The sequence below is a fragment of the Gymnoscopelus microlampas genome (genome assembly GCF_963454915.1).
Source record: "Gymnoscopelus microlampas genome assembly, chromosome: 4".
NCBI classification, from domain to species: Eukaryota; Metazoa; Chordata; class Actinopteri; order Myctophiformes; family Myctophidae; genus Gymnoscopelus; species Gymnoscopelus microlampas.
Genome location: NC_139941.1, coordinates 40867439 through 40880575, shown reverse-complemented (window position 1 = coordinate 40880575; position 13137 = coordinate 40867439). Strand labels below are relative to the sequence as shown.

Below are 13137 nucleotides of genomic sequence, written 5' to 3'. Positions count from 1 at the left end.
AGTGCCTTTTGAATATCTCGTATGTAACCTCAACCTATGTCACTGTATTTATTTGTGGTGTTTGTCGACTGAAATATTGTAAAATGTTACAGTACAATTGGCTGTTATTTCAAGTGCATACATTTTGTTATTTTGATATAATTCACCATTTATTTGTAAGATATGTCTGTATTTTATAATGAAGTAAAATGATCGTGTTATAAAAAAGGCAGTCATAGAATTTATTTTCATGTTTGAGGTGGAAGGTTCACACAGCTTCCCTGTGTTAGCTGATCTGAGTGAGCGGTTGTAGGGTTGGATCAGGCTTTGGAGGTATGGGGGTGCCATACCTTTGGTTGCTTTGTAGGCCAACATCAGAGTTTTGTACTCTGTGCGGGCAGCGACCAGGAGCCAATGGAGAGAGCGGAGAAGGGGGGAGACACGTGAACATTTTGGCTGGTTGAAGACCAAGCGTGCTGCAGCATTCTGGATCATTGGAGCTTCTTAAGTGCACATGCTGGGAGGCCAGTAAGGAGCGAGTTACAGTAGTCAAGTTTTGATATAACTGAGGTCTGGATAAGGAGCTGGGCTGACTCCTGGGTGAGGAAGGGTCTGATCCACATATACAGTACTTATACTAAATAGGGAGACAGGTTTCTGCGCAGGTGGCTGTGTCATTTACTGTATATATAAACATACAGTATACTATTTAAATGAGAGACAATGTTGATTTAAAATGTTCTTGTTTGTGTGCAGTGGATTCAGCATGTTTCTGTTTTATAGATCTACAAGCTCAATGCGTTGTGAGCTTGTAATCTACATTTTCATGCAACACCGTCATACGACAAAGTATAAAATAGGGCTTAACCACTTGAACCCCAGCATCCATATTCTGTGGTCCATCCATATTCTAGCCAAAAAGATGATCTACAAGCTCACAACGAGATGCCTTTTGAGGTTGTAAATCTGCTACTAAATTGGTCCTCATGCTCATGATAATATGGTATAAACTTTGTCTACTCACTCTGTGTCTCAGAGGAGGGCTGTGAACAGTTAAGAAACCTGCGTACGTACCAGTGACATCATCAATGGGGAATCCAAGCTAATAGAAACTGCAGGCTTTCTACTCCTGGACAGTTAGCATGCTATAATTGAAACCATTGTTCTTGCGTTAATAACAAAAAAAAGAAAAAGAAAAATCTTGTTTAAAAAAAAGAACCTGCATAATGATGTCACTGGTAGGCAGGTTACTGAACTGTCCACAGCCTACACAAAAGCACAACAGACCTGTAACAAGCATTTTGCAAATAAACATACAACTCAAAATCAAGTCATGTTTTATAGGTTCAGTCTGTTTGGTGCTTCCAGTTAAAGTGTCTGAGAGCCTCCTCATCTACTGGTCTCAGGTCCACCCAATTACACTGGTAGAATGTTCCCTCTACATCCACCAGGTTGATCTGGGGCCCACCTGTAGAAGGCATACTCCTCCACCTGCCAGTCCTGTCTCCAGGTGGATGCTTCATTCTGATATCCATAGCTGATAAGACAGCTCGGGCAAATCTCTGGTCGACTTGTAGGACAACTTGTCTGTTTGGTGTTTAACCCGCAACCTTTCAGGAACTCCGACTTCAGTGTCCAAGCCATCAGTCTTTGTGCTGTACTGCTATGAATGCGTGCCCTCTGTCTGCGGGTGTGTTTCTCCACTGCAGAATGGAAATGTTTACAGGTATATGGGTCTTTACCTGCACTGGCTGCTTTCCCATTTGATTTTGGTTGTCTGGGTGATGACATTACAAAGTCCCATTCCTTTGTAAACTGCGATCCTAAATCTTTCACAGTCAAATTGGGATCCACAGTCTGTAATCAGGATGCCTGTCCCATGCTAATTCGGCTTTGCAAAACTAAACTATGGTTTCTGTTGAGATATGAGCAGAAGGTCTTTGCCTGCTTGTCTGAACAGATCCATGCTAAGGATCTGCCATGGTTGTGTGGGGAATGCATGTGACGTAATTGTTTCCTGCTGTTGTGCATGTGAGTATTCATGGAATCCTCTACACTGGCTCACAAATAATACAGTCCATAATATCACCTCACGAGCTGGGCCAGTACAGTGTGTCTTTGGCCTGTCTGAAGCTTGCTTCACCACCTGTGGTACTGTACATGAATGGTGTGGATGCATTTCTATATGCAATGATTTACTATAACTCTCTGACTTTTGAAAAGCACTCCATCTTTTGCGCTTATTTTGTCCCAAATTGACCTGTATTCTCTGATTGCTAGGGAAGCGTGGTCTGGCAAATCCTGTAGCACTACCGTCTTCAGCACCAGGTTTTCATCTTCCCCTGGGTGCTTCAGATGGTGGGCTTGACTGATCTGTTCCGTGTCCTCTTGTGCCCTCTGGTGGAGGTTGCAAACTGTGACGTGTGTATGTTGTTCCCTTTGGTGGAGCTGTGTCACTAATGTGCATGTCTTTGGCCTGTATCCTACCTTGAGGCTGTAATTCTGTAATGTGAGCAGCATGCTCTGTCTGGAGCCATTTGGGTGCATTGAAGAGAGGCTTGTTAAAGATACAGTTTAGTGGCTTGTGGTCTGTTTCTGCTGTGATCTCACCTCTCCCATACAGATACTAGTGAAAGTGCTGACATGGCTATAGTCAGGCATATCTTTTCGATTTGCGCATCATTTTGTTATCTAGTTTGTGTTAATGCTCAAAATGCAAACTTCTTGTAGTAGACAGCAGCCATGTCCTTTTTGACTGGCATCTTTCTGGATGGTGACTGTCTTGGTCATGTCATAATATTTCAGTGTTTGGGCTGCCGAGACTAGCCTCCTCAACCGCTGCTTCAATTATTTAGGTAGTCAGTGACATGTCACAGCCCTTATCTGTCTAGTCTCTGTAGCGGCTCACATATGTCAGAGAGAGGTGTGGCATGAACTTTGCTCATGATCACAAATCCTATGAACTGCTGCATTGCCTTGGCATCTGTGGGGTGGGGCATTTCCTAGATTGCCCTAATTGTTTCCTGAGGTGTCCAGAACGTGGTCATGTAACTGCTGTCCTTATCTAGTTTACATTGCAGGAAGGTATCACATGCATCAAAAGGGTGGAAAAGTAAGCCATTGGGCAATTTATATAACACAGTAGGCATTGGTATTATGAAATGAGACCTCCTCAAAGCTTGATTGAGTGACTTGGGCACAGTGCAGATCCTCAGTTTCTATGGCTGTCGGACGATGTTAGTAATCCACTCGGTAGGCTCTGACACTGAGGCTCAGTGACCATCTCTCTCATATATGTGCCACTGTCTTGGTCCTATCCACGACCATGTGTGCACCAGTGATTGTCTGCTGTATTCACTGTGGATTTGTTTCTGTTCATGCACACTTTAGCAAAAGGATTTGCTATTCCACAATGGCGGTAACTTTTGCCATATGTTGCACAAAGGTCACGTCCGCATTTGTATTACCACAATATATGCACGAATAGCTACCGTATCACTTGCAGTCTGCATTTGAATGTGAAGCTTGCCTTGGCGCTCATGCCTGTTTGAACTGTAGCTCTCTCTAAACATGTCACTCAGCACACTCACGTCACTAACCCACAAACAGCGGAAGTGGTTTCTGTTTCCCTCAAAGTTTGTTTCCACTAAATGAGGAAATACTGTAAGCGTATCACTCTTTCTGTTATCCTCTCTTAGTTCTCCATACTACAGTCCCTTATAACGCTGTTTTATTGTCCTCTGTTATTTTAAAGTATACTTTATTTTAGATAAATGGACAAAAAGTTGGGCCTCTGGCTGTTGGCACTGTTTGGCATCTGCGTGGCATCAGGTAGGTGATGGCGATTTTACTGGGGAACTGTGTAAAAATCAGGGCGGACATCAGCATCAACTGAAGGCCAATAAGCATTACAGAAATACACGTATAGCCTTATCATGTAACATATTACTGTTCATAATAATAATAATATTTAGCCCATTTCCACATTGGTTTCCACATCTGATCTTAAGCTTGTTAAATTTGAGCTCTGTAAAAAACTTTGAGACTTGGGGCACATCACTGGACTGCATTGCACAGTTGAAACAAAACATTTTACAATAATACATATTTAGGACATTTAATACTAATATTATACTCAATTTGTTATAAATCAGCGTTTCAGGGTTAACATTTACAATTTAAAATGTTGGCATTTTAGCAGACGCTCTTAATCCAAAGCAATTTACAGTAAACCAAGAACCTCATCAGTCTACATTTGACAACATTTGACATCATTACAACTTTTAAAGTTTTTTTTTAATACAGAACACTGCTAATTGGGAAGAGGTACAGTACTACACTAGATTAAAACAGTCTTAAACTATTAGGAAGCTCTTCCTAAGGAAGAAATATGTGTCATTAGCAGTTTTCCCTAATGCTTACTCATTCCTTTCTTTAGTTTTTTGGCACCCAACGTAGTTTAAACTTGGGGAAGGGCATGTTTTTGTGAGAGCCGTGTCAGCAGCACTGCAGTCAGTGCGATTAGCCCATGGATGTACTATGATCAAATTCTAGTGCAGGTGCAGATTGAACCATTTTCATCTTAAGAAGGGGGGCACAGGACTTGAGGGACGGAGGGCCTCTAATGTTTGTTTTATGGATGCAAATATCTGTCTCTCAACCTATTTATTCTGGCTCTATTCATTTATGACACAAATTACTTCTAAATTGTTGACCAAAGCATGAAACATTTTAGACCAGGTCTTTTGAGGGACGCCCTACCTTGTGGCCCTGGCTAGTCAGTTAACCCCTAGCCTCAATCTCCAGGCTTTTATTTTCCTTTGCGTTTTGCTCAAAAAGAAAGCCTGGACCAAGCTGTTGACATTCCTGGCATAGTAAGTGTGAGTCAACCTTTCATTTCCCCAACCAACCAGAGTGCAGTGGGCGTCGCTCCAAATGTTGTGACGTCAGGGCTCTCAATGCTGCACATTGGGGAGGAGGAGGGGCGCGGGGCGGGGGCGCGGGGCGGGGGCGGGCACGGTGAACCAATGGGAGCCCCCGGCTGTTTTCTCCGGAGATTTTGAATCCGCCCCTCTATGCCAGATATCAGACGCGCTGGGGCAGGCTAGTTAACCCCTGACATACAGTACACATTGACTGACATCATTTTCCCTCCACAGCCCAACAAGATGTGAACTACATACCATTGGGAGGAATCCTTGAATTGCTTCCAGATAATAGCTCTGTTACCCTCACTGGCATCCTATGGAAAATTGGCCCCAATAAAGTGACAGAATGGGATAAGGGCTTCGGTCCTGATGTGGATTACTACGGGACATATAAAGAACGCACGGAACTGAATAATGAAACTGGAATGTTGGTCATCACACATATGACCAAAGAGGACACTGGACAATATTCTGTGGAGGTAAACGGCCGACTGCAGAGCAAGATGTACAAGATTGAAGTGATCAGTAAGTACGCACTGTCCTTTTAAGGATAAATCTTATGGTACTATATGTTGTACTTCAATTAAAGTTAGTCCTCAGAAGAGAACATTTTAAGGGTTATATTTGTTTTCTTATGAACATTAATTATTGATAATGCAAAGATTAAGGATTAGAGAATGTGAGAGCAAGAAAAGGGTTGAAAAGAAAGTAAAGGAGGAAAGATACAAAGTCAGTCTGGTACTTACTGTGATACTGAGAATAAGTCAGTTCAACTATTTGATCTAAACAATATATTTATGTATTTAATGATGATTATTTGTTTTACTTTGGAAGCTACAATACCTAATTGAAGTTAGATTCATTGCAATTTGACTATGGGCTTAATCCTAACCGTTACCTCACATCCAACTTGTGTTTTAGCTCATCAAATTATTCTAACTGCAGTCTGGAGTCAACCTCCCAAATAATTCTGAGCTGTGTTCATAATTTATTTCCCAACAGAGAATGTCTCAAAGCCATCGGTGGCTATCAGGCCACCTTGCTCACCTCAATCTACCAACTGCTCGGTCATCTGTGAAGGGGACGTCAAAGATTCAGGTCCGGTCACCTATCGCTGGAGGAAAGATGAAATGGAATGGATGGTGTCTGGACCGAACCCTGCACACTGGAGTATCACCAGCGATGAGGAAGGGAAGAAGGTTGAAAGGGTATTTTGTGAAATGAAGAACCCAGTCAGTGTGGAGCAGAGTGATCCCTGTAACAATCTGTTTCATCCCAAAGGTATGTGATATAGCACAATGTGTAGAAATCTAATCATGTAATTTTCATGGCCCCATGGTATTTCCTCTTGCACCATCCTTAAGACAGAATTTCCAGCTTGGCATGTAGACTCTTTTGTCTACTGTACTGATTTTTTTATTTTGCTTTTTTTATTTTAGTCATAGTCTGGTATAGCTACTTGTTTTTTTTCCTGCTAAACCCCTTTGTTCTGTAACTGTTATATCATATTACTGGCTGCTTTAATCGTTCAACTTAACTTAATTTTCTCCAAACAGCCCAACAAGATGTGACATACATACCACTGGAAGGAACCCTTCAGTTGATTCCAGATGCTAGGTCTGTTCCTGAAGCCATCACTGACATTGTGTGGAAAAATGCTGCAAATGAGTTTGCAAAATGGGACGAGGACAACGGGACTGATTTCTATGGGACATATAAAGAACGCATGGAACTGAATAATGAAACTGGAATGTTGGTCATCAAAAATATGACGAAAGAAGGCAGTGGAGAATATTCTGTGGAGATAAACAGTCGAATGCAGTGCAAGACTTACAAGGTTGAAGTGATCAGTAAGTATGCCTTGAACATGCTTTATTGATATTGCAAATATTAAGGATTAGACCACCTCACAATTAGTGATGGTGTTTCATTATGCAAGGCAGCAAGAGAGAGAGGGGGGGAGAGACAGACAGACAGACAGACAGAGATGGATTAAAAAAATTAAAGATAGAAAGTCAGATTGTTCAGGGCTCATTAGTTAAGCAACAATGCTTATAAATTAAGTTAGATATTTGTCTTCGTATCTGTGAATAAAGTCATTAAATGTTTGATCAAAAACTTTCTGAAGTTAAACTGCTAAGTCTATAAACAGTAACTATTTGTTGACAACAGGTGCATAGGAGAAGAACAAGCGAGCAGCCTAACTCATTACAATTCGGCTTTGAGTTCATCAAGATGTTCTAATTGCATTGGTGGAGTCAACATCACCAACCATTCTGAGCTGTGTTCATTATTTTTCCCCAACAGAGAATGTCTCAAAGCCATCAGTGGCTATCAAGCCACCTTGCTCATCTCAATCTACCAACTGCTCGGTCATCTGTGGAGGGGACATCAAAGATTCAGGTCCGGTCACCTATCGCTGGAAGAAAGATGATGGGGAATGGATGGTGTCTGGACCGAACCCTGCACACTGGAGTATCACCAACGATGAGGAAGGGAAGAAGGTTGAAAAGTTATTTTGTGAAATGAAGAACCCATTCAGTGTGGAGCAGAGTGGTGCCTGTAACAACCTGTTTCATCCCAAAGGTATGTGATATAGTAGAAATCTAATCATGTAATTTTCATGGCCCCATGGCATTTCCTCTCGTGCCATCCTTAGGCCAGAATTTCCAGCTTTGCATGTAGACTCTTTCATGTACTGCACAGATTTTTTTTATTTTGGTTTATTTTATTTTAGTCATAGTCTGGTATAGCTACTTGTTTTTTTCTGCTAAACCCCTTTGTTCTGTAACTGTTATATCATATTACTGGCTGCTTTAATTGTTCAACTTGAACTTAATTTTCTCCACACAGCCCAACAAGATGTGACATACATACCACTGGAAGGAACCCTTCAGTTGATTCCAGATGCTAGGTCTGTTCCTGAAGCCATCACTGACATTGTGTGGAAAAATGTTGAAAATGAGTTTGCAAAATGGGACGAGGACAACGGGACTGATTTCTATGGGACATATAAAGAACGCATGGAACTGAATAATGAAACTGGAATGTTGGTCATCAAAAATATGACGAAAGAAGGCAGTGGAGAATATTCTGTGGAGATAAACAGTCGAATGCAGTGCAAGACTTACAAGGTTGAAGTGATCAGTAAGTATGCCTTAAACATTCTTTATTGATATTGCAAATATTAAGGATTAGACCACCTCACAATTAGTGATGGTGTTTCATTATGCAAGGCAGCAAGAGAGAGAGGGGGGGAGAGACAGACAAACAGTCAGACAGACAGAGATGGATTAAAAAAAATAAAGATAGAAAGTCAGATTGTTCAGGGCTCATTAGTTAAGCAACAATGCTTATAAATTAAGTTAGATATTTGTCTTCGTATCTGTGAATAAAGTCATTAAATGTTTGATCAAAAGCTTTCTGAAGTTAAACTGCTAAGTCTATAAACAGTAACTATTTGTTGACAACAGGTGCATAGGAGAAGAACAAGCGAGCAGCCTAACTCATTACAATTCGGCTTTGAGTTCATCAAGATGTTCTAATTGCATTGGTGGAGTCAACATCACCAACCATTCTGAGCTTTGTTTATTATTTTTCCCCAACAGAGAATGTCTCAAAGCCATCAGTGGCTATCAAGCCACCTTGCTCATCTCAATCTACCAAGTGCTCATTCATCTGTGGAGGGGACATCAAAGATTCAGGTCTGGTCACCTATCGCTGGAAGAAAGATGATGGGGAATGGATGGTGTCTGGACCGAACCCTGCACACTGGAGTATCACCAACGATGAGGAAGGGAAGAAGGTTAAAAAGTTATTTTGTGAAATGAAGAACCCATTCAGTGTGGAGCAGAGTGATCCATTTGACAACCCATTTTATCCCAAACCACGTCCCAATCCAGGTATGTGGCTTACTCCACCATGTGTAGAAATCTAATTACATTGCTTTACAAATGCTTTCTGCATGGGTGGTTCCCTTATATAATTTGTGTTTTTTTGTAAAGCACTATGAAGAAGAGTCTATGCTAAAATGCGTTGGTGATTTTCGTTGTCTCCTGAACTAACGTCATTACATTGTTGCATGGACAAATCCCAAATCTGTCTGCCCCTGGACCTAAGAATGTTTCGCACATGTAGTTATTTAGCTCTGCTGTTATGACACAGTGTGATAGTAAGTAAGCCTTGAAAATGCATTCATACTGTTGATGCAGCGTGGTTGCATGTGTAAGAAATGACAGCATGCTCCTTGTGAGTGGCAAGGACCTGACTTTGAGTTTGACTCATGTCTGTTTCCAACTCTCTACCCCTTTCCTGTCTCTCAACACGGCAGTCTAAGATTAAAAAACCCGGAAACAATATAATTTATGTTTAAAAAGGAAGACATTCTACATACCTGGAAGGTATTTTTTTGGACTGTATTTCTTCCTGCCAAAAAGTGATTGCAGCTCATACCTATAACTGAAAGACATTATCAAGATACTGTGGATTGATGGATGACAGACAGACAGACAGACAGACAGACAGACAGACAGACAGACAGACAGACAGACAGAGACAGATTAACTAAAGCGAGAAATAATAATACAAATGTAATCCAGTAATGACTATTCTTTTTTCCTCTTAAGAAAATACATCCACGGGAGGTATTATTGGAGGAATTGTTGTTGGTGTCTTCCTCCTTGCAGTCTTGGTGTTGGGTTATATATATCGTGGTAGGTTTCTCTACTGAGTTTAAGTTACACATAACATACACCATGCTTGCATGCAATTTCACAAGCAAATGTCACGTAATTGTTTTTTGTTGGTTAGCCTACACATACAGTCGCCTCTAATGCAAAATGCTGTGTGTGTATGTGGGTGTGGGAGGGGGGGGGCCTTGTCCTAACAAGCCAACAGCTGAAACCCCATATCACTGTTTGAATTTCATCACAGATCGTATACGTGTGTCCGAGCCTGTGTGATGTTCATGCTGAAGGTGAGTGGGTTTAAGAAGTTTACTTGAGCTGGTTGTGTGTAGTGACTTGGTCTGGAGTTCATCCAACTAGTTTATAATAATTATCATATAATGTTATTGTTATTTTGTAAATATATAGATATTTAAATAATTATAATATCTATATACACACAACCACTGTGTACGCATACCTGTGTGTGCATAATAAACCTCCAGTCACCAATTCTTGTTGCTGGCTGTGATAACTGGCAGAGTTGGTATACAGTAGGAATGCAACAGTTAATTGCACTTATCAATTTAATCGATTACAAAAAAGAATTGATAATCACAATTATTATTATTATTATAGATTTTTTGATGAATTGAAATTGTAATCAATACAATAATCTATGAGAACATAATTGATAGTTGCAGGCTTGCAGCTCTACTATGAGCTGTATGAGTGATACTGTGGGATATGTTTTGACCTAACTCTCTCTCTCTCTCTCTCTCTCTCTCTCTCTCTCTCTCCTCTATCTGTCTCTCTCTGACTCTCCTCTATCTCGCTCTTACAGATGGCTTCCCCTTACAAGAAAATGAATTACAAAGAAAAGTTAATCTTAACTTTCTGCAATGTGTCCATCGCTGCTTGACCACACACAGACATGGTGACACCGTTTTCCAATATAAGCTAACATTTTTATTTAAAAAAAAAAAGTACTGGATTTGGTGAGGTTCTATATTGTCTGAATGAACTTCATTCAGACAATATTTACGTGCTAAAAGAGTGACTTTGAGAGCTGTTTCAGCGTACAATGTAAGTCAATGAGGAGCATATTTTGAATTATCAACGTCTAATCAATGGAGCAATTATTTTGTATTTCTTGTCCACCTTTGGAGTTACATAATGGCAAGGTAACTACACAACCCAAACCTCTAACAATGTGGTCTTGCCCTTTAAGTAGTAAGTCTCTCATAGTTTTGGTGCTTGCATTGAAGGAATTTAGTTCACTTGGTGACACATTATCATATCTGTGAATCAACACACACACACACACACACACACACACACACACACACACACACACACACACACACACACACACACACACACACACACACACACACACACACACACACACACACACACACACTTACAAGAAGACTGTGGTCAATTGTAGCTCAAGTCAGTTAAACGTATGCAGTGTGGTTGAAATTGTGTCAGATAAGATTAGGTGCTGAGTTTAGATACAAAATGGTTTTACTATTTTACTATGATGTACTATGATTTTGACAAAAGGGTTATTATTGTGAATTATTTTGTTGATTTAATACATTTTTTTTAATCCTTTTTAGACTTTGAGACTATGAGTCAGTCCTTCCCTAATATTACTTTTTTGATCCTGAAGAAATAAGCATATGTGATTATATTATTTTGGTTTATTGTATTGTTTTATGACCATACTGTATTATGTCTAATCATGTGTTTGAATTGTACTCAGCTTGAGAGATGTAAAGTATGGGGCTGTTTGTACAGCAGTGACAGTGGAGCAAGGGGAAATAGGAAACCACGAGGGGAACTGGCAGAGGTGTAGAAATTAGAATATGTGTACAACATCTAATAATGAAATGGAGGAGAAGTGAGCTGTGATCTGGTGCTTATATGAGTGATGGAATTAAGTGTTACTGTTTATTATAATAGAAATGTGGAATTTATCATGACTGATTGTTTTATGTTAACAAAGGACATCTCCATTTCAGTTTGGTTGAAACTCTATAGAGTTTACCCTTTAGAGTGATGATAGGAGAACTAACTACAGGTCAGCTGGACATGGGGGTGAGCCCAAAAAGTTTGACAAACAACAATTAAGGAACCAATTTGGGGAATGTCAAAAACTCCTATTTTTACATGTAACAATGAAAACATGTAATGTTGTAATTTACAGCGGAGTAAAAGTATAAATAGTCTGAGAGTCCCATAAGCAAATTGGACTCCCAGGTCTCAGCTGTTAAACTTGCATGTCAGGACTGCACGGGGACGGGTGTATACTCTCAGCCGGCATAGCAGTGGGTCCATCTAGTCAATGAAGTTTAAAACTAGCCAAGATATACTGAACCAAATTGAAGAGAGTCCCTGATTTATCACTTTTTTATAAATCGTTACGAGGCAGAACAGCGGCTGATCACCGTAGATTTGGTCTCCTAAACTATAAAGGGTAATGAGCGTCTACTTTTTTTCCCTGATTCTGATCAAACATGACTATTTTAAGTCGAATAAGTTACATGCATTATATGTCAGTGGGACATTGGTGCTCTGAAGAATTTCATTAATTTGATTATTTATACTTTGCCGGTTATATTGAATTTGTACTGATAATGCTTATCACTGCTGTTTTCTGTATCGCATATTCCACAATAAATTAACCTGCAGTTAAAGAAAGTTGTAATTATTTAACTATATCACCAAGATGGACTGAGGTCCACTATCGGGTATTTATACTGCGATTTGTAAAAACGTTGACATCATGTGCATTTATAGATCTAACCTTGTTTGGGTATTGATTAAAAGTGTTCAAAATAATAAAACCAGTAAAAACATTTGAAACTAGAAAATGTGCTCCTCGGAGCACACGTCTCCGCCAGGCGAGGTCGTAAAAGTCAATCTTAACCAATCAGGGTGACATAAACAGGACAATTTGAAGTTTCAAGCCCATCGGACGCTGTGTTCATGATAGTATCACATTAGAAAGTATTGTTCCTGATTAATTCCGTCTTTTATACCTATTTGTATTACATATTGTGATGTCACGTGAAGCTTGACCAATTAGGTGTTCACAGACGGCCGGACACACACACACACACACACACACACACACACACACACACACACACACACACACACACACACACACACACACACACACACACACACACACACACACACACACGGACGGACGGACGGACGGCCGGACGGACGGCCTGGCGGAGAAAATTAAGCATATTTAAAAGTAAGCACTGTGTACAGTGGTAGGCTTGAATAGATTTGTATTATACAATGGATTTAAAATGCTGTGATAAAAATGATATAAGTGTTTACACATTTGTAAGCATCTAGTGTATAACCCATATCTGTTGCCAGAACCTCAATAATAATGCAAATTAAATTAAACATACATACATTTTCAGTTGTCACTGTGGGGTCAACTTCCCACAACGCCACTTGGGGTACCGTCCCATACTCTGAGAACCTCTGAGTTAGAATGATCCATAAGCTTTGAAATACCAAGTAATTTCAAT

The 13137-nt window shown here is 40.2% G+C and overlaps 1 protein-coding gene across 2 annotated transcripts; it reads left to right on the top strand.

The window, feature by feature from the left end:
- The first annotated feature begins 3647 nt into the window (after window positions 1-3647).
- On the top strand, window positions 3648-12246 carry LOC311043011 (T-lymphocyte surface antigen Ly-9-like). 2 transcript variants are annotated; one of them, XM_084054133.1, is made up of 10 exons: window positions 3648-3810; window positions 5139-5432; window positions 5910-6188; window positions 6464-6757; window positions 7215-7493; window positions 7761-8054; window positions 8516-8797; window positions 9533-9619; window positions 9840-9882; window positions 10416-12246. In XM_084054133.1, the coding sequence occupies exons 1-9, from the start codon at window positions 3753-3755 to the stop codon at window positions 9866-9868; spliced, it is 1896 nt and encodes a 631-aa protein (XP_083910259.1). In that variant the 5' UTR covers window positions 3648-3752; the 3' UTR covers window positions 9869-9882; window positions 10416-12246. The 2 variants fall into 2 exon arrangements, with proteins under 2 accessions (XP_083910259.1, XP_083910258.1); XM_084054132.1 differs by having other exon boundaries at window positions 8516-8809.
- Window positions 12247-13137: the final 891 nt, after the last annotated feature.

Excerpts from the sequence above, each read along its gene's own strand:
- LOC311043011 (XM_084054132.1), top strand. The coding sequence starts at position 3,753 with ATGGACAAAAAGTTGGGCCTCTGGCTGTTGGCACTGTTTGGCATCTGC. Across the intron at positions 8,810-9,532 it reads CAAACCACGTCCCAATCCAG|AAAATACATCCACGGGAGGT; the intron begins GTATGTGGCTTA and ends TTTCCTCTTAAG. Across the intron at positions 9,620-9,839 it reads GTTGGGTTATATATATCGTG|ATCGTATACGTGTGTCCGAG; the intron begins GTAGGTTTCTCT and ends ATTTCATCACAG.